Source organism: Salarias fasciatus, chromosome 13 (genome assembly GCF_902148845.1).
Source record: "Salarias fasciatus chromosome 13, fSalaFa1.1, whole genome shotgun sequence".
NCBI lineage: Eukaryota > Metazoa > Chordata > Actinopteri > Blenniiformes > Blenniidae > Salarias > Salarias fasciatus.
In genome coordinates, this window is record NC_043757.1 from 6681100 (window position 1) to 6707289 (window position 26190).

Genomic DNA, 26190 nt, shown 5'->3' on the forward strand with positions numbered 1-26190 from the left:
AGGATGAATAAAAATATCCACTTTAAAAATTGTCACTGTGGAGCTGCATCACATTTTTAACACTCCATAAATAAGTGTAAAGTCAGCGCTTTGTTTTCACAGAGATAACAAATCACTGCAACTTGCTCCATCAGCATGATTCTTCCCAATTCAAGAGTTATTTTGGCAGCAAATTCACCACATATGACTTTAAATGTTAAGTCAATACACTTCTCTTGAACTTTCATTTGTCTTTCAAACAACCTTGTTAAGCTCAACGTTGCAGGGAGACACACAAACTACTATCTTTCAGTGACCAAATAATGTAATGCAGAATTTGTTGAATTATGGGAGGAAACAGGTGAAATCTTATGCACTGCATGTGTCTCAGTAATAATCGCTCCACCACCACCACCACTGTCTTGTTACAACCAATATAAAGATTTAAAAAACATGTGTTGACTTGTTTTTTAACTCATGAAGATTTCCGAGGACTGGAGAAAATCATCCAATGACTCAAAATCTAAGTTGGTTATCCCAGGATAAACTACTGAGAGAAAAAGAAAGAAAGAAAGAAAGAAAAAGCCAAAGTGAATACAGATGATTCCAGTCTTGGCCTCTTTGGTTCCGATCATGAGCGCGGATGATGACGGAAGCAGTGGCCCGCTGACGTCTCGAGCTCTGATGAGTCCCGCGTCTCCTCCTGCTTCACGAGGAACGTCCAGGTGTATAAAACGGGAGAGCAGCTGGAGGCGGACAGAAAGAAAAACAGAGTTTGGAAACAACAGAGCAGCGGTGTGGACATACAGAAGCAGAGGCAGCTCCACATCAGGACCTTGGACAGCGCAGCAGAGAGAAGAAGAAGAAGAAAAGCAAGGCAGACAACTTCCTCCAAAGCACATGTAAGATTCTCTTCTCACACAGACATTCATCGCAGGGTTTATTTGAGTGTTGAGCTGTTTGGGGTCTGCAGATGATTCTGTGTGCTTTTTAGCCAAGTTTCTCCTAACAATCAGGGGCTGTGGTTTCTTCAACGGTTCGACAATTTACTTTATTACTTGTTGCAACAGAAATGCACGTTTGTATGTGTGGAATAAATGACACGCATCCAGCCACAGTTCAGTGGTTACGCACCGCCGATTGACGACATGGATGCATGTTGAAAGTCGGTCTCGAAAAGTTTAAGCAAAAAATAGTTAAAAATGCACTTGAAGGCAAAATAAGTTGCAGCCTCAACTCGGTGTAGAACGCTTCTCCTACTGAACGCGCCATGCGCAATTACGCATTGGATGAGGCTGTTTCTCTTTCTGCTTAGGAAATCTTATACTGCTCAAAAATATTCTGTTGTTTTATATAACCACTACCCATGATCTGACAGGCGGTTTTGAAAAAAAGAAGCACGATAACGGATTATGTTCTGAAATTAAGCGAACATTGTATTTGGTTTTTCTTTAATTCTACTTTGGGGCTACTAAAGAGTTTGTAGCTGATCATTACATTTCGTTTTATACATGTAAGATTAGGATTCTCTAATATGTCTTCTTAATATGCGAGGCATCTTTGACGTTGACCACCTCACTATTGCCTGCGCATTTCGATGTGCGCACAGACTGGGTAAGCTGCAAGCAGATCCATTTTCATTCATCAGTTAAGTTGTCTGAATATGAGTCTGAATGAGCATTTTATCAACTCGTTTTAGACAAAGGTGTCTTTGCTGGTTTGTATGAACACATACAATTTAGTTCGGGGTTTGTGATGCCAGCAGGGGCGCTGAGTTTATCCCGCTCTGTGCGTAATTACGCACAGGATTCTGCGGGGATCTCAGCTTCGAGCTGTTCGAAGTCACCTTCAAATCAGTTTTTCATTGGGTTTATTTATCGCTCTCGTCCACCTATAGCATGGAATGATGCGCATAAATATAGGCAGAAGAAAACCCGATATCGTCTTTTCTCTCATTCTGTAACCGCTCCTCATTTCCATCTTCAGGTGTAAAGCGATGTTACAAAGGACGGGTCCCCACCTGCTTCTCCTAATAGCCCTGTGCAGTGTGTTGTACTCCCGGACTCTGAGTCTGCCATACACATCTATGAGGTGAGAGCTCAACCTCGCTATTTACATCAAAACCTGAAAGAAACAAATATCATTTCTGTGCTGTGATGCTTCTCTTCCATGTCATATACCTGTAACTTAGCTTTGCAATGATGGAATAGAGAATTTCAAATATTATCGGGACAATTCCTTATGCTGTACCCACATGGTGAGCTACAATAGGAAATTAGATAAGCAATAAGAATAAAATATTTGATAATTTTTGAGAATTCTATGCGTATTATATCACAAGTCTGTTGAAATACAAAAAAAAAAACAACAAAATAGTCGTGCTGCCCTCTGCGTCTTCAGCCCAAATGGACATGGCGCGCTTAATGCGGTGCGTTATTTCAATTCAGCTCGATGTTTTCTGTTAGATATTTACTGTTACTCTCGTGTGGCGTCATGCAGACCGACGAGACACGCAGACGGTCTGTTCACCAGCGGATACAGCAAACTTCTGGGACAGCTATCAGCGCGGAGGTACCTGGAGTCCCTGATCGGAAAGCGGGTCAGGTAGGAGCGCAGCGCGCCCTAAAGACGCACCTCTGAGCTCACGGAGTCAAGACATGGCCACATGGAAACGAATGTCATCAAACACAACTGTTCCTTAAAATACATCCGTCAAAAAAATGATTAAGTTTTTCAAAACTCCTAGTTGTAATTCTTTTTAATGTATTTGTATGAACAATAGTAGGCTTGCATTTAATGGATCTGTAGCTATAAAATATTCACGTTCAAAGCGCTTTTCTCAGATAACCTACAGGGAAAATGTGTGAAACTTTAACTGCAGACATTTGTGGGCAGAACGCAGGAGTCTTTATGATGAAATGTCAATTCAGGCTGTGAGAAAGACCTTCAAAATATCCAAGTACATTACATGGCGTAAATTATAATTTTCTTTTTATCTTCTAATGTGTTCAAAGTAAAACTGTATATGTTGAAAAAAGTCATGATGACAGAAGCATTTTTCCTATTGAATATAATGTATTCCATTAAGTATAAGTCCAAGAAACAGAAATACAGGGCTGCTATACTATGTTAACACTGAGACATTTAAAAATCAACAGTTTTTTGACTCTACATTTCATTTAAAAAGAAATGACAGAGAAATTGAAAAGAAAACTTAGACCAAATGATGAGGCTATTGCCTCAAAAATGCATTATCTCCCTACCTAGATGTGCAGACAAGTGTATGCAAAATAAAAAGAAGTGGCATCACTGCTTTTCCATTTTTAACCATTAACCTTTAACTAAGCAAGCGGCCATATTTTCACATCCTCTTCTCTTGTACAAGTGAGAATATGCTGATGTCAACACATGACCAATGAGTCCAGTAAATCACATATACGCTCATTTAATGCAAAACTCATAGCGTCATAAGCTATGCATTCTAAATTGTTTCTTATTTTGGTCAGTTTGATGCTTTCCAACATGTTATTCGGTATAAAAATCATATGACAGGCATTACTTGGAGATGGAAAAATTACCTTTTTTCTATATGTATTTAAAATTCCCGCATATTAGGAGGCTTTTTTTTAGATCTCTATCAAAACCTCATTTCATAACTTTGATGTCTCCTCCAAATATGCTCAGATTCATCATGTTACTATTTCAGCCCCGCTGACATTTACAATGAATAAAGACTTGACCGACTTGATGATGCATTTTGTAATTGGTTAAAGATTTTAAAGGTTAATTTATGCCATTACCGCTTTGTCACACTTTTGCCATACAGCCAGAGGGAAGTCACACGCACACACACGCACACACATACACACATGCACACACACACACACACACACAATGAGGCGTTTCCACGAACGACAGCCTGAGCTGCACCTCCTCGTGTCACTCTGATGGTGTTTCTTCTCCACAGTGACGAACTGATGGAGGAGCCAGTGAAACGCCACTCAGACGCCATCTTCACAGACAACTACAGCCGCTTCCGCAAACAGATGGCTGTCAAGAAGTACCTCAACTCAGTCCTAACAGGAAAGAGAAGGTAGGGATGAGTGTTCACCGTCAGACTGGCTGTGTAGGACAGTAACTGCGAGAAAAAGTGACCAAGTTCACCAGACGTCACACAGATCACATGCTTTGGTAACAAACTGAGATAATAGGCCATAAACAAGACAATCAAGATCTAAACACCTTCAGGCGGGTGTGGTAAAAGAACAAGATTTATCAACGATATTACTGCCAAACCTAAACCAATGTGCACATCATATTGCACATTAAGTGGAATAAATTTAGATTAATTGTGGACAGAAGGGTTGTTGTCAACTTAAATTAATTTTTTTAATTAAGGGGCTTCGTCTTGTTGTGAACAGATTTTTAAAGAAAAAGTAAAATCAAATATACTGTGTTCATAAATGGTTACAGTTGTGTTGCAGGTTTCCAAAAGTAAATAAACATAACGAAGCTACATAGACTTTTTAAAAGCTGTCAAACACCATTAAATTCATGAAATTTGGTCAAATAAAGCCAAAAAACTGCAAAGGTTTCTGTTTGGCTGAACATGTAAAATGTACTCAGCACGATCTTTAAAATACTTGATTACTCAATGTGTCCGGAATAAGTTCAGTTTTGCAAAAATGTGCAACACATTCATTCACCTGATGTTCAGTTATATTTGCAGAAATGACGTTTTTACCGAACTAAATAATTCATACAAATGAATTCTTCTGCAAACGCACACACACACACACACACACACACACACACACACACACACACACACACACACAGCCTCGAAGATCCTGGAAGCAGCGACCCTGAGGAATCCCGGGACGAACCTAACACCTTCCAGGAGAGCTATGACGACATCAACGTAGACCATCTCCTCAACAACTTTCAACTGGTGGGCAGACACACACACACACACACACACACACCACCTGAAATTCTCAGGTGCTTCATTGGCGTACGTTTGCATGTTCTCCCTCCTCATAATAAGCTGGAATCGCCTCCACTTAACCTTCGTCTGTAGAAAGTGTTTATTGATATTGAGTTGTTATATCAGATACATCAAAAACAAAAGTTTGATATACAAAAATGTAACATTTACAAATCAATTCAGGAGCGTTTTCACACATAAGCTTTCATAAAACTTTGACATGATGTGATGCTTCCTTACCATTATTGCTAATCTATAAATGACAAAACGTTGGTATTATAGGAAGCGTCTGATTTATGATCGAAATAGAAGAAGGGAATCTGTACACAAGAGGTGTCAAACATCAGGTCTGTGGGCCAAAACTGGCCTGCAAGAGGCTCCAATCCGGCCCGTCAGACCACTAATGGGCTGAGTGTGATTTTACGGAAATATAGATATTTGCATCACTTAATACTCTGCACTACTAAAACATGTTTGACACTGTTGTTGTGATCGTTTTGGCAAACCCCGCTCTGAACATTCGATCACATCAGTGTTTCTACATCTTCTCTGTCATTAACCCTCTTCTTCTCTGTCCACGTCCCGTCCTGCGTTTGTTCCCTGCAGCCTCTTTGAGGAGCGGCCTGTGCACGAGTGAATACCTCAAGTCATCCTCATCAGATCACCCATTTCAAAAGAAAAAAAAAAAAAAAAAAAGAACAACAGCAACTACACAGTATTAATCCAAAGGACATTCGAAGGTCGACCGACGATGGTGTGTTCTCCGATGTGGCCATCCGTCTCTCCGTCCAGACTTCACCAGTTTACACTGTTTATATTCTCTGTATTTACACAATGCTTCTCAGTACAGACTCCATGAGCAGCATGTGAGTCCAGCAGGTTTGTTGATCAGTATTTACGACAGTAAACATGAACGATCGATCTCTGTTGTTTCATTAACTTTTATTAAAATCAGTTTCCCTAAAAAAGATGTTTTTGGATTAAATTTGAGCAAAATTGTCACCTGTTGACCGTTCGACTGTTCACCATTGTTTTCTGTTTTCTTTAGCGGAGAAAGGTTAACTGCAGAAATAAGAAGTTCCTTTCACTTATGTGAGAACCCGTTACTTATAGTTTTTTGCAGATTTAAGTAGAATCAAAATCAACGACTGACAGCAACTAAATCTTTCAATACTGTTTTTAAATTCTTCAAGCATTTAAACGCATGTATACACACTTTTATATTACATGAACAGTCTTTTGGTCATTTGCTATCCACCACTTAGCTCCATAAATTGATGCACTGTTATTATCAGAGTCCTGGAAATATAGTTTAATGACAAACAGAAAGTCCACAATGTCTTCTTCTTTTTTGAAAAAAAATCTTAAGTTCTTCAGTGCAGCCAAACACGAATATTTCATCATGCAATCTGGAACTTCAAATAATTAGTAATTAGACACTAATTCAAGAAGTACTTAGATAGTTTTACTTCAAAGTGTGCTCTCAAACTAGTATTTGCCATAGTTAAAGATTTAATCAAAGACAAAATTCCCAATTTGCTTGCTTTAAAAATTCATATCATAGAATGACATGTTTTTATTAGATTACAAATGATTCTTTAATCAAATGTGCCGTTCGTTTGACTAAACCTCGTGGTCAAGTCAGCAAAATCTAAGTCTCGCTGAGTTTCAGTCGTTTAATTTGACATCAATGTATTTTACTCATTTGCAACTCAGTGGCACAACACTTACACTGCATCTGATTCACCACTTAAATATCTGACTTTAGTTTTTGAGGATTTATATAGTTTTTCTTGCTGAACCCAAAATCTCCTCAGATATTACAGTAAAATTGTTCGAATTAGCTCACAAATCACAGAACAACTTTATAATTTTCCCCCATTTTCCATGATCGGCTCAGTATCGGCAGAGCATCATTTGATTTTGTCTTGAGTCAACAGGTTTGCACAGGGACACACCATTTCAGTAAATTCAAATAAAACTGCCTTTTTTCTTCCCAGACTCCATGATCTGAGGGCAGATGGGATTGTTTTAGAAACGTCACCCTTGTTTTTTTGGTCATCACCAAATAAGAATCATGGTGGAGAGGATGAACACGTTTTGGAGGGACATAGATGCATATAATCACTTTATACTATTCAATATGTAGAGCAAAGAAGTTATAACTGTGCATAGACCTGCCTTTAGTGCATATAGTGATGTACACCACTCACCAAATAAAAGATGTTGGTTTATTTTTCAACGCTGAGTCGTTTTGTCTGTCTGATTGTTTGCAGATTCACATTCAAACTGGCTCTTCTTGCCTATTTAAAGATTAAACTTTAATCTGCTTTTTCAATAATATGAAGGCTGGAGTTGTCAACAAAATCAAGAATATCCTGAGATGGAATGATTATTGATTAATACATTAAAACAATCAATTAAACAGCAGCAATGTAAGGGAATTCGCCATGTTTCAGACAGTATTGATGGTTTCTTCTTATTATTAGTTGTCAAAGGCTGTTGTGTTTTTTTCTTCAAGAAATGTGGCTATTTAAAAGAAAACATACAAACAAGTGTACATTCTTCAGCATTCTGTACATTTAGTCAAAATTCATACTTATCCATATAATATGTAAATCTGTGCAGTGACTGATAGGACTCTTGGCTCTTTTCGCGCCTGTATCGGTATATTTGACTGCATCATTCGAGCCATTGCCTTCTGACTACAGAATTCCTTTTGGAGCACATGTAATCACTCATTTTCTGTACATAACATGTAGCAAATGATTTTTCTTACATGTCTCTGCACTTCTGCATATGTAATGACTCAAATGAGCCTCAAATGGAAGAGCATCTTACATTAAGCATCTCATCTTTACAAGTTTGCTGTTTTGTGGATTATTGTAGTTTACCTCAGCTATTTTTTTCTCCCTTTTTAGGATAATGAACCCTTTTTTCAGCATCCATTTGTTAAGTAAGCTTTTCCCAACTAACTGATTTGTATTCAGCTAAACTTAGCATGAATCAGGGTGAGGGTTAACTGATCGTCTTCCTGGTCACCTGATATGGAAATAAGGCAGCGTGTGGCCTTTACACGTTTCCTGTGGATGTCCGCTGATTGGCATGAAGATCTGTGCCACCGACATGAGAGCACTCCATGTAAAGTGAGTGTCTGTCTGCAGTCCCCCGAGAAGCAGGATCAAGATGTCCTGAAATAAACTGAGATAAGAACAATGAAGGCAACTCAATCCCTCTCAGACAACAAACAGACATAAACTGCTGTATGTTCAACCATTCCTGTAGAAATTAATGAAAATCCGGGAGCTACCATCTTCATTCTGCAATTCTTGCATAAAGAAAACTCTTTTCAGCACCTTGGACAGCACCACATAGCCACAGTACCGTACCATAGAGTTGATACTGAAATTGTTCATGTTCTCTTTGAAGCACATTAAAAAAGAAACTGTAACTGAACTTTGGTTGAATGATGGCAAAAAAAACCCCAAAAAGTTCAAATTAAAGTGAGCTGATAATCCATTTTTTGGTCAAATGAAAATATATTGATGTGTATTTAGAGTTATCTCAAGTAAACTCTGACTTTTCTGATTCTTAACGTTGAAAAAAATGAGAACAATGTTTAGACTGTTTGATGAGAACATTATCATCATGAGTCGCTTCTCTTATATGACATTATATAACATGTGGTGCACAAATAGCTACATTTGAAAATTTAATGGTAACAGCATTGAAAAATACAAAATTAAGTTTGAATTAATTGAAGTGCTGCAGTGCAGTGAATGTCCGAGTGAGCGTTTGCATCTGTTCAGCTCTTCTTCATGCTGTATTAGTTGAGTTAGACTCCAGACCTATGAAAGTCTTATCCGGATGAAGCAGATGTAAAAGACAGATAGTCTGTCCAGTGATAGTGGCGAAGATGTTCAATCGTTACCAACCACTTGTTAATATTGCAATATAAAGTGATAACTTCTTGAAAATTACAGATTTTCTCTCAAATCAGTGTCTTTGTTACATTTGGCTCAGAGGAGGACTCTGAACGCCAGACGCCGCTGTTAGTGGGGAAAGAGCTCATTTTATTGGGAGTACTAAGATCCAAAATCCAAATGACCAAAATCAACATTCTCCAGAACACAGGCGATAATGATGAGACACTAGAAAACACACAGAACACAGATGAATCCAAAATCAGATATATACTGTACCATAACCACAGATTTCCCATCTCACCCTGTCCACATGTCAAAGTGTCCTTGACCAAGACACTGAACCCCAAACTGCTTCCAGTGGATTGATTGAGAGCCTTGCACGGCAGACGACTCCACTGGTGTGTGAATGGGTGAATGTGAAAAACAGAGTGAATCACTTTAGACTCTGCTCAAACAGTGTGAAAGCGCCTTATGAGTGTCGTGCGTTTACCAGAAATAACACACGAGGAGGGGAAGTCTGAAAACAGACACAATCAAACACGTTGTGACTCTTAAGGTGAGAGGCGGTTTAGAGGTTTGCACTCATATTGAGCATTTGGTTTGATTTCTCGCAGGCCTTTTTTTTTAGGACTTTGCACGTTCTGCCTGTGCATACAAGTCTTATTACATGCACATTATCAAGTGACTCTAAACTGTCCCCAGGATTGAATGAGAGTTTGAATTAATGCCTGTTTCTTTGTTTCTGTAGAGTCTGTGTGAATGGAGATAAATGTTTGTAAAGTAAAAACACAGAAATGTGTTTCCTCAATGGGATTTGGACTCAGTGACGCAGGCACGGTAAAGCTGTCACTGCGCTGATGTGTTTACCTAAATCACACCTGACTGACACAAACACAATGTTGCTTTCAGGACCAATACAATATTAAGCCTGAAATTTTCAGCCGGCTGATTCTGGCAGTTTGAATGAAAGGAGGAGAAAGTACTTAATGGACCATAAGTCTTCTATGTCTTATCCTGTGAAGTGCTTTGCTTTCAGACACTGTGTCATGCTGTAGATCAGGATACTTCCCTGTTATACACCTGGACACTGCGCTCTGTGATAGTTACTGAAAGAGGTAAAGTTTATTACTAACAGACAGCGAGATAAGTGCAAAATTAATTAAAAGGTCACAGAGTCTCTCTTGTAAAACTTTAAGCCCCAGATGTTTTTTTTCCACACTGTTAGGTAATTGTCTATATTCATACAAAATTCTCAGACTGACGTAAAGCTAAACCCCCCCCCCCCCAAGCAAGGACATGATGAACAACGAGTGAGAGGCATAAAAGATCAGACTTCTTTCTGGAAAACAAGTTTCCTGATACAGTCTGACTTCTAGAAGTCAAACTTTTCGAGGTCAGACCGCAAAACCTTCTGGAAGCAGGTTAGACTTCACTCATTCATCATCACCCTGCTGGAGCTGGGAGACAAAATACACTCTGCCATGTGTCCCTAATGTCTGAGTGATGTTAAATGGATTCCTGGATCAGTGATTTTGTTGTTGTGTGATATAATTGTTGACAGTTACACTGCCTGGCTAGGGACTTATTAAAGAGAAGCTAACACATTCTAGCATTGCTGTTTGGTTTTTTTGCAGAACGTGTGGCAGAAAAAATGACTTTCCCTCCGAGTGACTGAATTAATACATCAAGTAAAAAATGCAGCCGCTGAATCTCAGCAGTGACTCACTTTGTTTACAAGTGTCAAAACGGCAGCAGAGGTTTGACTCATAAATGTCATAAGCAATGGTCTGCAGGGCTGAACCCACATCCGGCCGGCTTATAATTAGAAGGTGTCACTCGCTGTGGAGGATGCACTCGACGGACTCTGCTGATTCAGTTAATGCTTGTATTGATTTCCATCAGGTGGCGTTACACGCTGATGTTAAACAGCTGTACTGTTAACCGCGGACACATTACCCTGCTATTTACCAGTGAGCATTAGTAGAGTCATAGCACAGCACAAAGAAACACTAATTTATCTTTATGTCCTCAAGTTGTCATATTTTATTGCTTCAAATGAAGATTTATCATCTTATTAACTTCAGCCATCAAACGGCTGAGTCTGGAAAAATTGCAGCGATGAGGAATTTGGCTTTCTGCTGTCTCATAATGTATATATTTGATATGCACTTCAATGCTGCCTCTGCCCTCTTTCGCTGTCTGAGTCTCTTCTTCTTGTTTGGAGTTCCAGTTTCATGGTTTGTGTTTCTGCTGCTGTTGTGCCATGTAATGTTTTTTTGTTTGTTTGCTTTTGCACTCTCATGTCTCGTGTTATTTGTTTGCTGTGCTTCTCCGAGAACTCCCCTCTTAGTCCAGCCGCCCGCCTGACTCCCCTCTCTCGCCCCTCCTCACCCTCAGCTGCACCTTGTTGCCTCAGGTATTCTCCTCGTCTTGCTTTGACCTTGTGTTTCATCCACGCCTGTTATCCCGACTCTCGCTCTGCGTTACCCCAGTTCACTGTGTCTCATGCCAATTACATTTCATTTTGAGAGAATATTTTCTTTTCTTTTACTTGTGCAAGGTGTAGGATCAGAATGTACCTTGATTTATCCATCGTGTCAAGGGGTAACTCGCATGTCAAAGCATATATGATGGAAACCTTTGGTTGTCAGGTAAGCGGAGTATTAATTTATTAATCCCAAACTGGGAAATTTTGGTGTTGCTTTTGTACATGCACTCTTTACCTTCTTCCTTTATGTATGGAAAGAAATCACTTGAAAGGAGGAACCCTAGATTGTGAGGACTAAAATATTGGATTTTGGTGGCATTAACGTACGTCTTTTTGAGCTAAAGTTACAATTAAGTCATCTTTGAATTAATTGCAAAGAGTGGTTTTCACGTGTTTCCTTTTGCAGGTGTGTTTGTTTCTCCACTCTTCAGGTCATTTCTGATCGCTGTCTGCGTTGTGGAGAGGCTCCGCGCATTAACTATCATCACAGCCCAACTTAATGGACCAGAGTAAAAATAGACAGCGTGAAAAAGGCTGCAGCGTTCTAACACCAGGCGCCGTGTTCATGTGTGTGTGCGTTCATGCACGTGTGTAAGCACATATATTTACATGTGTCTTGTTTTCAGACGTGAAAACTTGACTAATGCTGCTGATGCTGTACACACATATTATACAAATTTTAGTTAAGTTCGCAACTGTTGTCACATGGACTTTTGTTTTTTTTAATCACCTTATAATATAAAACCGAGTTGCACAGCTGGGAGTATTGCATCATTTCCCTTTCAGTTTGTTCATCCATGGCAATCATGTGTGAAAGTTTACTGAAACTGTAACTTTTGTGGAAAACTCGGCACGTTGCTCATCCAGAGCCTTTGAATTCTCTGCCGTCTGGCAATGGGAGCAATTACTCTACGTGAGCTCTGCTGCAGACAGCCCTGCTGCACATCTATTACAGTTCTGTTTTGGTTTACCTGGACCAGACACCCAGGGAAAAAAAAAAAAATCAGCTGGTTTCATCTCAAAGAATTAAAAAAAAATGCAATGTGAATAGAGACAAAGAGGACGAGAGATGAGCATCCATACATTATAAACCTCATTCACTTCCTACGGCTCTCCTATTCTGCCACCGGCGTTCAAGTGACAGATTCATTTCAGACCTTTTACAGTTCCACTTTGGTGACATGCAGCCACTTGACCTGCACAAGTCACCACCGTTCAAGCTCAGGAACCTAGAAAACCTTGCATGATTCAGATATCTGCCTTTGTTTCTGGAGTGCAGGGAGCTATTTATGCAAAAGAAAGGGGAGGATTAGAGAAAGCATTAAAAAATAGTGCTGTAAAAACATTTACAAAAAATGCAGATATGGTTTTACAATCCAAGTGTCTCATCGAGTGGATTCGGCACCAAACCACACACCTACAGCAATGTGGCAAGCAGCTCTAATGACTTTTACAATTAGCAGCGGGTTTGATTGTGCCGGGTATTTGTCTCAGTCCTGTAGCCGATCAATTAATCTGCCAGATAAATGATCGTGAGTCACAGATGGGGGAAAGGCCACAGCCCAGATTAATCAGCAGCCACAGCTCCATCAGCAGCTGTGACGTTCTACAAATCGTCCATTTAGATCCATCATCCTGACATTTTCTTACATGGCCCACATCCAGCTGCTGCGCCTCTTTCTCTTCCACCAGGAACAGCTGATTCTCTCTACATTTCAGTTAATTTCAAATCACACACACACAAAAAAAGATCCAGATGTTAAAAATACCAAACAGTTACCAACACAGGGAGAAAATGCAAACTCCGCACAGAATATTTTGAATCAGGTCAGTCTGGATTGTTGGCTTCATCACTTCACACTTTTCACATGGCTGCAGGCTCAGACTGGGAGGACAGGAAGTGTTGAAATGTTGTGGGTGTGTCACACACGGCTTCATATGCTAATGGATTGGATTTCTGTGTGGCTCATTATTATCATAATCATATTATATATTAAATAATTATAATTATCGATACTCTATCACCACCATCATTGTGTTTGTTGGAGTCACATGGGCTTCAAAAAAAGTTACATCTGATTGACCATGACCCTTTGAAGCTGAATTACATAATATGCTTGGCTGTTAAGAGATAACAAGGCTGTAAATTGCACTGTTAAGGCAACAGTGTCCCAATTTTACAAAATGTGGACATTACTGTCTTCAGAAAGTGTGACTGAGTTAGCCCTTATATGTAGAGCTACGAGTTTGCACAGTCCCAATCCAACTGTTTAGAAAGGTTATTCCATCAAAAAAACAGTGATTCACTGTTCTGTTACGGAACGTGTTCTCTGGATTTACCCGTTTGTGCAACTGGATTTAAAAGGCATCGAGATCTCATGTTTAATGCTCTTACATTAAACATGCTGAAGTGAATCCAGTATAAAATAGTCAAATCTATAGTGAACACAGCAGTAACTTGCTGAGAGAATACCTGCAAAAGGGAGCAACCACACAGACATACATCACTGGTCAAAATGGTTGATTATTACAGAATAATCGGTATTTGGAGAAATTACGTAACCCTGATACTGGGAGCTCTGGAGATAAAGACAATGCTGCCCTCTAGTGAAATAAGTGTGTAACCATTTGGTGGAAATATGAAGTGCCTTTGAATCTAATGGACGTTTTATCCATTTAATCCCTTAGACTACTTAGAAATTCCAAATGTCTGAAGCCAATTTCATTGCATCGACTTGCATGAAAGGTTCGACAAAGTGAGATTTCATTTTCTTGATCTACTCAGAAATGTAACCACACTCAAACAAAAAAATTCCAAAATAAGGTAAGATTTAAAAGTGTATTTACAAAACATATATACAATGAATCTCAAGAGGATAAAGATTTATTTATGTAAAAATATAACTATAAAAGTATTTCATTTTATTGTGAAACATGATAAAAACTTTACAATGTACAATATACTTATAGCTTAAGTTGTGCTTCGACCCCCTCAGCCCCAAGGTTCGATTTTGGTAAGATTTTTTGGCATTAACAGGTCTGGAAAGGTCATTACAAGGAGTCGCAGCACAAACCCAGCAGTAACAGTAAGTCCAAGGTGCAGAGATCTTTAAAGTCTAATATCCCCATGAGAGACTGGTTTGGTCATACAGAGTTCTCTTCAAGTCTTTCAGATGTCCTAAAGGACAACAAACAAAAAAAAAAAAAAAAAGAAAAAGTGGATCTTCATCACAAGCGCCGGATGCTCCTCTTGCTGCGTGCGTTCCCCGGGGTATTTTGGGTCACCCTGGGGGCAGACAGGGGAGATCGGGGCATCACCGTCCTGCAGGGAGTCGAGCCGTGGAACGCCTCCTGACAGCAGCTGCAGAAGTCGAAAAGGCAGCTGGGGCGAGTGCAGGTGGCCCTCTGGACCTCAGCCGAGTGGACGGCGGGCGAGCCGCAGCGTCTGCAAGGACGCAGGGACTCGTGCGTCTTCAGATTCCTGGCAGCCTGGAGAGAGGGAGGGAGAGAAACGTGCATGGTTGTTCATAATGTCAAACTTCCAGGAGACACATACATAACTACATCTGATTGAAACATGATAGAACACCCCCATAAAAAAAAACAGTAAGGAAACAAAAATCAGCAAAAGCTTTACTCACTTCCAAATATTTATCAAAGCGTGAACTCTGAGTGGGAAGAGACCCTCTGCTGGTCCTGCAGCTTGATGAGGAGGATGATGAATTAGCGACGGAGGACAGGCTCTGCATGCAGGACAGCACCACCCTTGACACATCCCCTGTCAAATTTCTCTTTTTTAGAGAGCTTCTTGACTCCTGAAAAACAGTTTGAATTTCAGATTAGAACACTTCAAGACTTTAATCCATTGACTGATTTAGGCTTAGAGATGCAAAACCAGAGTGGCCCACATCACTTTTATGCGAGTTAATATTCAGAGGCACCGAAGCAAAGCCGTCTCAAAACACTTTAGCGCATTTCCTCACCCTGAGAGACTGTTCAGCCAGCTTGCATCTGCTCTCGGCTGCTGCATCCTCACAGATGATCGTCCTCCACGTCCGGCTGACTTTTTTGCAGCTATGAGATGAAGAACATGAGTTTGAGGTTATTAACAAAACTACCAAAGAAAACACAGCAATACGGCACACTTATAAATTGTTCTTGTTTTCATGCACACACTCTTGTGAGCAGAGTAGTTTATGATCACACATAATGACGAATGATTTCTGATGATGACAAAGAGTCAGTGAGTGCAGTATGTTACCTAATGAGATCCATGTCTCCCAGCAGAGCCAGGATGTTGGTTAGAATGGTTCTCATGTTCCTGGACAACAGCGATTCAAACATGTCGACATACTCCAGACCCATCTGACGCCCGATCACACGATCCAGAAGATGATCCTCTGCCACCTTCGATACGATGCTCCAATCGTACCTGAAAAACAAACGACAGTTACACCATCTGCCAGCAGCAAAACTCATTAAACTTTCCATTTAAATTTGTGTATGACAAAGAAGTTCAGGAATATTTTTTTCATGCTACAAAGCAGTAAACAACTACAACATGCACTCACTTCTTATTCTTCTGAAAGCCCTTTGCCAGTTCTTGACACACAGTCTGTTGAAACTTCCTTATGGGCAGGTTTGGGTCATCATATTGATTTGATGGCGTTGACGAAAGCGAGAACACCGGTGACCTCCTCTTGGAACAATGCACAGGCGTGAAGGATGTCGCCACAGACACCGGGCAGATGGGACTGACCCCCCTGTGTGACGGAGAGTTGGAGGCTGATCCCAGAAGGTGGCTGCTCTCCTCCGTCGCACTGACAGACACCCGACTGTTTTGTAGAGAAAGATAGCCGCTGTCGTCCAGGACAGAGTCCAGCGTCGTGTCATTCAGCTCACTGTAAGTCCTGTTTTCCTTGTCGTGGAAAGGACTGTTGATGCTCTTGGGTGAGGACAACTCAGGCATGTCAGCATGGTGACACTGAGGTTTGACGAAGACGTGATCTTTCACCGGTGATTCTTTGAGCAGATGCATCTTGGACTCTTTATCCACTCTGTCGGCTGTTGTCGACTCAAATCCACGACACTTCATGATTACTCTTTTACAGATGGAAAGCAAGCTGATACCTGGATAGGAGAGACAAACAGGACATGGGGTTAAATACAAACCTACATTTTAGGGATTTTCCACAAAATTACGCAATCAAGATTTTGCCAGGTGAATGGAACGTTTTTTTTTTCTTTTTTAAATTAAATGCATTAGGTTTACAGTGGTGTTACTGTAGCACACGTGCTCTGTTCACCATATAAGAAAAAAACGTCTCCAGCATGTTTCTCTGTAGTAACTCTGGCTTCGCGGTGAATTTTACTCCGTTTTTCTCCATACTTCAGCAAACTTCTCTATGTAATCTCTTGTATACATTTTGTTGTCTTGTGAAAGACTAATTTAATTTCCAGATTGTTGTGTTTTTGCACCCGTCTACTGATGTCCAGTCATCTTCCTTAGGATGACCTCGTTGCAAAGCACACTAAACAGAAGCTTCTTACACAACTTTATCTTGTGTCTAAACAACCGACACCAAAGTCACCACTAACTTGTGAGAGAATATATCGTTAGGAATTAGCGATCAAGAGCTAGAATAAGCGCTTAAACTGGATTTTACACTCTTCCGTCAGATTAAAAAATAGTCGATTTTGGCGCGACACAGATTTGGCGGAAACACTGAAGATGACGCAAAGCTTTTGCGCCTTAAACACACAAATTTAACATCAGCACCCGATTTAAAGTAGCGTTTGTTGAGGTTTATCTCCTTTCAGTGAGGATTTCACTGCAAATCCATTAGATTATGATCGATATCAGTTAACTGGAGGGAGATATAGTTAGCGATGTTGCATTTACGCGCGTGTAACTGAATATGCAGCTTTACGCGGGTTTGCAACTTAGAACTTTGTTCAAGTCAAATCTTTGGAAAAGCATGTTTCACTAAACAAAAGTCAAGATTCAAACATAGCAAGGAAAAATATTTGGGACACTTGTGCAGCAGGTAGTAGCTACTCCTGCTAGTGGCTAATGCTACCCACAAGGCGGTTTAATATTTAGCCGCAAGACAAAGTAATATCGGTTAAAAACGTCTTACCTTCTTTTTCTGCTCTCCAAAAATCGAGTCTTCTTCCCACCTATTCGGCAGATGATGAAAAAACACCCCAGATTGTCACCCGGCTGTGCTCAAGTTAAATGCTCCTCAGGAATGGAAGTCCGCCAGTTCCATCCACTATTTGAAAACGGTGCGCGAAAGGCGCTAGCCAATCAGAGCGAAGCACACGTCCAGCCCTTTAAATAATAAACCAATAAGCGCGAAGTTTGATTCCTCTGACGTCACCATGCAGGCAACGTAATGCCAAGAGGTTTGTCCTCGACCGGAAATGAAAAAGTGCTTTATGTTGTTCAGCTGAAGTTCAAACAAATGAGGCTCTATCTTGTAAAATTATGTCTTTGGAGCTAAAAGAGCCCAGCCGACTCAAAGGGTAAGCTATAGATTACAATATACACACGAGTTTTATGGGTGTGGGTTGTATGAACGTTCAAACAGACGGAATTGAAAATTGAAATATCAATATTTCTAATGGAGTTTAGGCTGAAGCTAGGCAACTTGTTTCCCATTGTGAGTAAATATGAGTTCATGTAACTCTCACATTGTAGATTAAGATGTTACCTACTTTCAAGTGAAAAACTACATAATTGCAGTGTTCCAGTAATGTATAGGACTCATTTGCAAATAAATACAGAAAGAAAAAACACAGTCACTTTAGATTACGCAAAGTTTTTTCACCCCTAGTTTGTTGCCCTAATAGGAAAATATGTTTCATTTTATTTTTTAAGTAGATGTTGTTACACTCTGCATATCTTGTGCTTGTTATGGAAAAATATACAAGCTTAGAAACTGCTGCCAATTATATGAAAAAAAGTACTCAAAGAAGACCTTTTCTTTAATTCCCTCTTTATTAGGAGCCAAACTCTGTTAAAAAAAAAAAAAAAAAAAAAAAAAAAAAACTGCTCCAAACAGATGGTCATTCACCTGACCGTTGAGTTCACACCCATTTCTGGAATGTGTGGCTATCTGCCTGAAACCAGACTGTAGAGAATTGGGGGATGTATAGTTGGGTGTCACAGCTGTTGATTAGCACAGACAAATGGGGATTAAAAAACTTCTGAATGGATGAAAAAGACTAGTGAAGTGTGTTGATTATTAAGGTGTTAGTCAGGTCTGATTGCAACATGAGACTGAGTGGCACATGCATTAAACCTGTTCTCAGTCAAGGGTTAATTACCATATCTAAACAGATGACAAACAAGACTTTCTTATCTTGGGTTTGAAGAACAGGAGTATCACCTCAAATGCAAAGCCGTGGAAGACCTATGATTAATCACAAAAGGCTTTAGGTTTCACATGCATGACTGTAATGAAGTTGTATTATACTGACAACTGCAATAATCGAACAAATCTGTGATTTTATAGACGTTTGCAGTGAAATTTTCAGATACAGTTTGCACTTCACTTGAAATATTGAAACATCATGAATTTATAAGCCTGAGTATTTATCAAGGGATAATCATTTAACTACAAAATAAATTAATTCTTACTGCTTGTCTCTGCTGGAGAACACAATGGTGACATTATACCTAAAAGCCGCACAAAGTTTAATGTTGCTATTGATATAAATGCAAGCAGTTCAATAACTTACATCCTTAAGTACATCCTAAAGCATGGGGGAAAATCAAGCATGAAATAAGGATGGAGAGCACCAGTTTGATATATCTACCACATTCAAAAAGTGTCACAACAAAAAGAAATGATCATTAAGAATTATGAAAATATGGCTTGCACTGAAACACTGAAAATGGTTTAAGCATCAGACATGAAAAGTGCCAACTGATACAAAGAATATTAAGGAAGAAAGAGTTTTATGAGTGATTAAACAGTCTGTATTGCATTGTTGATTCAAAATAAGAATATGTCTGATTTTCATGCAGATTTGCTGGCTTTATATGGACCGCTTAACTTTTCCCACTATCCAATAACATACAAAAGGATTAACTACTGACTGTGAGATTGTGCATAGGTGTGTTGCTGCCTCTGCAAGGTTTACTGTGACTTCACCCATCACCCGCTTTTTGCTTCTTTTTTTTTTACGCTCGGTCACACTTTGGCCTTCTGGTTGTGAGAATTATATTTTTCTGGCCCTCGCAAAAATGCACCCAAAGCAACCTGTGGGCTGCTGTTTGGTCCTCCACGCCAGCAGGTGGCGCAAAAGCAAAATAAAAAAACCGTGAATATGAAGAAAGAAATTCAAGATGTCTGCGCCCTGTGGAAAGGTGGGAGAGGACCAAAATCTTTATTTAACACACGAACTAACACTTATTTTTAAAATAGCATTCACTCGATTTTGTTTTTCTAATCCACACTAATGTCACAGGTAGCAGATTTAAGCGTACGCATGGATTCAGCTGCTCTAGGATTGATTTTTAGATGATCAATCAGGTTTTGTAGACTTTCGTCGTTTTGTTTAAGTCCTTCAATCTCCGTTTAATCATTCAAACGAGGATCAGGTTTCATTTTGAAAACACCGGATAATAATGTACCTTTGTTATTGTATTATTTATCATTTCAATGTGACATTTGTTCTTCAAGGGCTGTACGTGGTTGTGGATGGGCATTTCCAGTAAAGACCTGAGTTTTTGAGGTAACACCAGTTTGATCTTGTAATTTAATGTGCTTCTAATTTTGATTTACCTCCACTGACTAACAAATTTCTGTCATCAGCAGCTGGAGGCCTTGTATTTTCAATGAGATGGAACACAAATTCTAATTCTGAAGATTTTGAATGGGATTTAGCGGAATTTAATCTGCATGGCATCTGCTCATATAATGGCTTACAGAAGAGTTGTAAACTTTCTTCCAAGAGGACAGAGCTTCCTCTTAAGTCAGTGGATCTATAATTTCCCACAACAACACAAAGTCATCAGCAGGACCACTGGGTTTTGTGAACATACCAAAGCTCAAAGAGCTCTTCACACAAGTGCACCTTTGACGGTCAAGCTGCTGTCGGTGGAGGAGATTTTTGCCAAAAAGTCCCTTCAGGAGTATCTGAAAAAGCTGGAAATGGAGTACAGTGAATGTGTACAAGCGGTCAGTGGCGGTGTGTCGGAGGAGCAGTGCAGTGAGGACGAGCTGAGGTCCAAAAGGACCAAAGTCTCTCTGCTGGCTCCGCTCATCCAGAGCATCAGAGAACTGGACACCAAGCAGAAAGAGATGGTTGAGACCGAGACACTCCTGAAAGGTGAGGGGGGAAGCTGGAGATGCCTGGATTCAAAGCAGGGGTGTCAAACATAAAGCCTGTGGGTTAAAACAGTTCCACACGAAGCTCCAACCTGGTCCACCAAGCAAATTTGAAAAATTTCAAAGAAAGCATAAATTGTTTTAGTGAATTTCTTTAAGAGGAGGGGAAACAACACTGAGCTAAGAGATAGATGCTGCTGCCATGAAAGCTAGCTATCTCATTGCTTGCAAACTAGCCTCAAAACAGCACACTGAGTTTATAAAAACATGCATAATGCAACAGCTATAGAATTTTTTTGGCATTTCACTGTATTTTGCTCCAGAAGCTTGTGTTGAGATTGTAATAATGTGTGCAAATATAGACATTTTCTTGATGTGTACTTTGCACAAAACAGAGAGTTTTACAATTTATTATGGCACTGCTTTACCTGTCCAGCCCTCTCAAAATGAAAGTATAATGTCTGTGTGCCTCCGAGCTGAGATTTGTTTGACACCACTGATCTAATGGGCCTGGCCTCACATTACCGGCATCGGGCACATCTGTGGTTTATTGCCCCTTTTTGTTTTTATCTCCTTAGATGAAGACCCAGCCCTGCGAGAACTGGCAGGAATTGAGAGGGAAAGCTGTTCACAAGACATTGAAGATCTCAGACAAAAGGTAGAACAGCAGCCTTCCCTGTTGTGAGAAAACAAGGCACTGTACTGTACCAAAACAAAAGAGTTTCACCAGAACTCACGGTGTTTTTTGTCTACGAATTAGATCTTGCATCTGTTGATCCCAGAGGAGGAGGCTGATCTGAGTGACCTCGTTCTGGAGGTGACGGCTGGTGTCGGGGGTCAGGAGGCGATGCTGTTCACTGCTGAGGTCTGAAAGCACCATCGTAGTTCTCACTTACGCTGTTGTGTTAAAGGAATCTTCTTCATAGAAGAAGAAAGACAAATAAACTTGAAACTTTAGTTTGTAGGGGTGTGGTTTTTGCACAAGGGGGAAAAAAACATTAAGTTAGTTATGTTCTCATTTTTGTACTTACTTTTTAAATTTATATATGTAAGGACAAATACAGTGCAGAAGAGATGCCAAAATGTCAGAACAGTTTTCTTAAAAAAAACAAATTAAAGACATTTAGCACAATATCTTCTACTTCTGTCTGCTCTGTCTCTCTCTGAAGGTGTTCGACATGTACCAGGGCTTCGCTCAGCACCACGGGTGGTCTTTCGACACATTGGAGCACATGACCAGCGAGATCGGTCAGTTGATACACACAGTTCGATAACGGGCAGAACAAAAGGTTCACTTGACACAAACAATTATCCACACACTTCAATCATTATCACTCTTTTAGCTCTGGTCTCCACTGAGTATTTGATAAGAATGGTAATGGTGCTGATCCTGGAAAACACGTAATACTGGTAAATAGACTCTTACTGTCATGCAACTACTCACCAAATATTGTGTAGATTTGTTTTTCGTTTTTTTTTTTTTTTTTTTTTTCACTTTTATAGAACTCTTGTGAAGAACCTTTATTTTATTTTTATTTTTTGTAGATCATGAAATGTACAGGTAATTTTGGTCAGTTTGACCACTGTCCTTTTCTTCTAAAAATGGCATGTAGTGATATTTTTTTAAGTCTCAAAATAGAACATTTTTAAATGCGCCTAAAAAACTATAGCTGGTGTAAAAACTCCTAAGCATTTGTCCTAAAGTGTGAAATATCTCATGAGATTTTTTTTTTTCAAATATTTTGAGAAATTGTATACATTTTACAATTTTAAACAAGCTACGACGTCTTGTACCAAACATGTCATTTTGACATTTGTGAATGTGACTTTCTGCTGGCTAAGGCCCATTTTGAAGACTTCATTCATCAAAAATTAGACAAAGCACAAGCTGGATGTTTTGCGTGGTCGTTGCTTGATACATTGTCATTATTTTCGTGAAACTTGAGATAAATCTGAGATCATGGGAATGAAAATAATTTTAAACCTGCCTATTTGATGATATATTCTGTGTCAATAACAAGCAGCACAGTTGAAGTCTGGAGTAGTCATGGGTGTGTTTGCTTTTGAGAATATTAATTATTGGTGTCATCGTATTTAAGCTGTTCCGATGAATATCTTTAATAACTTTACAGCCGGTATTGCAGCAGCGGACATCAAACACGAGGGAGAGTCTGTGCATTGCTACAGTTTCACCCTCAAATGAATACAGAACAGGGCACTTATTTATCATCTCAAACATGTGTTTTAAAAGTAATAAGAAAAGAAAGCTTTGATTAGTGTCACACTAAAGGCCTATTTTTGCTGAAGCACGATTAAAATTGATATATTTTATTCTTTATTTAAGTCTTTGTTTACTGCAATTTAGTGAACTGGTAATAGCAAATAAAAATGAAGCTGGTTGTATTTTACTTGAAGTTTAATTAACCTTTAAAAGCAATGCTATTAGAATATGAACTCAATATGAACTCAAACAACTAAAACAAAACAAATATTTTAAGTTGGAGTAATATTTGGTATGCATACCCACATTAAAAATCAATAGTGTGTGACTCTGAATGTTGTTGTTGTGTGACCGTTTGTAACCAGGAGGTCTGCGTCACGCCTCTGCCAGCATCAGCGGCCCGGAGAGCTACAAGAGGATGAAGTTTGAAGGAGGAGTTCATCGAGTTCAGAGGGTTCCCAAAACCGAAAAACAGGGACGCATGCACACCAGCACCATGACTGTGGCCGTGCTGCCTCAACCCACTGAGGTGGAAAATCCACAATATGTTTTGAAGTCACTGTGAAGCATCATCTTAATGATTTGTTTTCATGCTGAAGTGCAAAATTAGAATAATATTTCTCAATTTTCAGCTGTTTTTCAAGGATGGTGTTTTTTTTCCTTTCTCATTCAGCTGTTTTTTTTCTCTTAAATTACAAAATGTTTGTGTCTTTGGTCAGATCTCTTTTACAATACACACAAAAGACCTGAGGATAGAAACCAAGAGAGCGAGTGGAGCCGGAGGGCAACATGTCAACACCACGGACAGCGCAGTCAGAATAGTCCATCTTCCAACAGGTATGGTAGTTCCTGGAAACTCATTGTTTAATGCTCAAAGAAGCAAAAATCTGTGCTTTTTAATTTTTTGGGAAAAAAAAAACCCAATAAAATAAAACTTCTACATCTCAATACATAGTAAAACTAGTGATATTTATAATCTAAGATTAAAATGTCTTTAAATAAAATGGTTATCATAGATTTAAATTGATTGAAGCTACTAGGGAAACCGGCAATAATTCTTACTGGAGAAAAATGAAGGGTTTTCTGAGTTTGTGTCACATATGTGGCTCATCAGAACTGAATGTTTCCTTTCTGGGGTTATTTTTAACTCTGGGGATGATGAGCAGACCACTTCCTGATGACATGAGAGTTCCGGATGGTTCGTAATGGAGCAGCAGATTGAACATGTGTGAGAGAAACAGGGTTGTCGAACTTAACCAAAAACAAGAATGAAATCATGTGTGTGAGATTCAGCACTTTCAATCCCATCATATCTGGAAAAGCATAAGCTTTCTTTTTCCAGATTGCATAAGAGTTAAATAACATTTATTAAAACTTCCATATATCACAAAGCTAGGAGAAATCAAGGAAACGTTCAACAGAGGAAACGTTTTTATGAATGTGTCTTTTGTGTGTGTGTGTGTGTGTGTTTGTCAGGCGTAGTTGCAGAGTGCCAGCAGGAACGATCTCAGCTGAAGAACCGGGAAAAAGCCATGAAGGCACTGAGAGCGAAGCTATACAGCATGAAGCTGGAGGAGGAGACCAGCAGACGCTACAACCAGCGCAAAGTACAGGTGAGGCGGAGCGTGGCAGGCACATTTCAGGCCACAGCGTTATGTGAACAGTATCTGTCACTTTAGTAGATCAGGTGGCAGTAGAGGGTTAATGGCCACTTTGTATTCACCATGTGATCCTTCACTCACAGCATAGCCAAATGTGCCTGGTGGGTTCAAACAGTGCTCTGAAACATATAAATTATCTTTTACCAATGGGGATTAAGAACAAAGGTAATATTCTTTACTGTTGGACTTCATCACTGGCTTAACAAATCTGCTTTTATTTCTAGTGGGACAGCATCAGCGTCATCCTGTTGAGCTTATGATATCATGCATACTAACTTCTGCAGAACTCATGTATTGTGAGAAACGGCAGGTTGTGGGCATTTTTTATTTTTAGGAAGTGTTTTGGTGTTTTTAGATATTTTTATTAGATGTGTCTTTCTGAAATTACTTTTGAAGATAAGTGGAGTAAAACTAATCATGAAAACATATGTTTTTATAAACAAATAATAAAGGTGAAATAAGATGATTATCGAATACATTTTTATAAAAAAATAAGTGTAACAAGTGTTCGTCTGTAGGCTGATTTAATACCTACATTGTTTTTTTTCTTTTAAATACAGCTACACCTCGACATATGCAGTGGAAAAAACAGTTTTTCCTCTTAATTTTTATGCTTTCGTGCTTACATTTTTGATTTGACTTCAAGTCTTTTTTTTTTAATTCTTCACAATTTTAATATAAGTATTTGAAAACATTCCAGTTTAACATAAGATCAGATTTTTTTTTTTTGTCATCTTTTTTTAAAACGGGCCAAATTTATCACCATCACACTTGAATCCTTTTGTTGAGTGCATTAATATTGTAGAAATAACAGACAACTTCTGACTGGCTGTGTTCACTGGGTCACTTCAATCAGTGTGATTTGTCTGTCCGTTGTGGATCAGAATCAGTGACGGCTTCCTCTCCTCCTCCAGATCGGAACCAGGGGCAGATCAGAGAAGATCCGGACTTACAATTTTCCACAGGACCGTATAACGGACCACCGGATCGGGATGACTGTGCACGATGTGAAAAGCTTCCTCCTCGGGGAGGAGCTGCTGGAGGAGATGAACTCGTCGCTGCAGGAGTTTTCAAACCAGGAGACGCTGATGGAGCTGCTGCAAGACAGCAGCCGGGACGGATCATGAACAGTGTGGAAAGCTCATGATCGATCATAACTGTGGGACAGTGGGGAAGAAAAGAAATCTCAGTAAATGTCTGTGCATGTCTTCTATCATGCCAGTCCATGAATGCTATTTTAAAATGACATTTTCACTGGTTTATTTTCATTATTTTATACATAAATTGAGTTTTTTTTCTTGTACACCTGAAGAACACACTTGATGGGTGATATTGAGAGATTCAAACTAAGACTATTAAACTCATTCTGATGGATTAACAGTTTTCTTTGCGTGTGGGTTTTTTTTTTACATGTGCACTGGGCAGTTGTGTAGTTCCCCTTTTGTGTGTTCCAAAAGGAAAACTCAAACACTGACCAAAGAGAATGTAAACAAAACTAGTGGCTATGTTATTTGACCTCTTTAACATTCCAGGCATGTTTTGCATGTCTTCGTCGGTCTGTTATCTCTCTCTGGTTCTGTTGCTTCT

The 26190-nt window shown here is 39.4% G+C and overlaps 3 protein-coding genes across 4 annotated transcripts; 2 read left to right on the forward strand and 1 right to left on the reverse strand.

Annotated features, from left to right (window-relative positions):
• The first annotated feature begins 732 nt into the window (after positions 1–732).
• On the forward strand, positions 733–5650 carry vip (vasoactive intestinal peptide). Its single transcript, XM_030106870.1, has 6 exons — positions 733–881; positions 1966–2070; positions 2479–2583; positions 3947–4072; positions 4819–4930; positions 5573–5650. Coding segments are annotated over exons 1-6 (459 nt in total). The 5' UTR covers positions 733–879; the 3' UTR covers positions 5582–5650.
• Positions 5651–14278: 8628 nt separating this feature from the next.
• Positions 14279–17635, reverse strand: fbxo5 (F-box protein 5). The gene is made up of 6 exons (XM_030106992.1): positions 17521–17635; positions 15952–16510; positions 15642–15812; positions 15364–15454; positions 15022–15195; positions 14279–14869 (listed from the first exon to the last, which is right to left on the reverse strand). Exons 2-6 carry the CDS (start codon positions 16473–16475, stop codon positions 14609–14611), a joined length of 1221 nt encoding a protein of 406 aa, XP_029962852.1. The 5' UTR covers positions 16476–16510; positions 17521–17635; the 3' UTR covers positions 14279–14608.
• A 2437-nt stretch (positions 17636–20072) lies between these two features.
• Positions 20073–25986, forward strand: mtrf1l (mitochondrial translational release factor 1-like). 2 transcript variants are annotated; one of them, XM_030107244.1, is made up of 9 exons: positions 20073–20125; positions 20206–20722; positions 21300–21379; positions 21482–21586; positions 21891–21969; positions 23308–23471; positions 23662–23779; positions 24419–24555; positions 25518–25986. In XM_030107244.1, exons 2-9 carry the CDS (start codon positions 20293–20295, stop codon positions 25728–25730), a joined length of 1326 nt encoding a protein of 441 aa, XP_029963104.1. In that variant the 5' UTR covers positions 20073–20125; positions 20206–20292; the 3' UTR covers positions 25731–25986. The 2 variants fall into 2 exon arrangements, with proteins under 2 accessions (XP_029963104.1, XP_029963103.1); XM_030107243.1 differs by having other exon boundaries at positions 20074–20125; positions 20209–20722.
• The last annotated feature ends 204 nt before the right edge of the window (positions 25987–26190 follow it).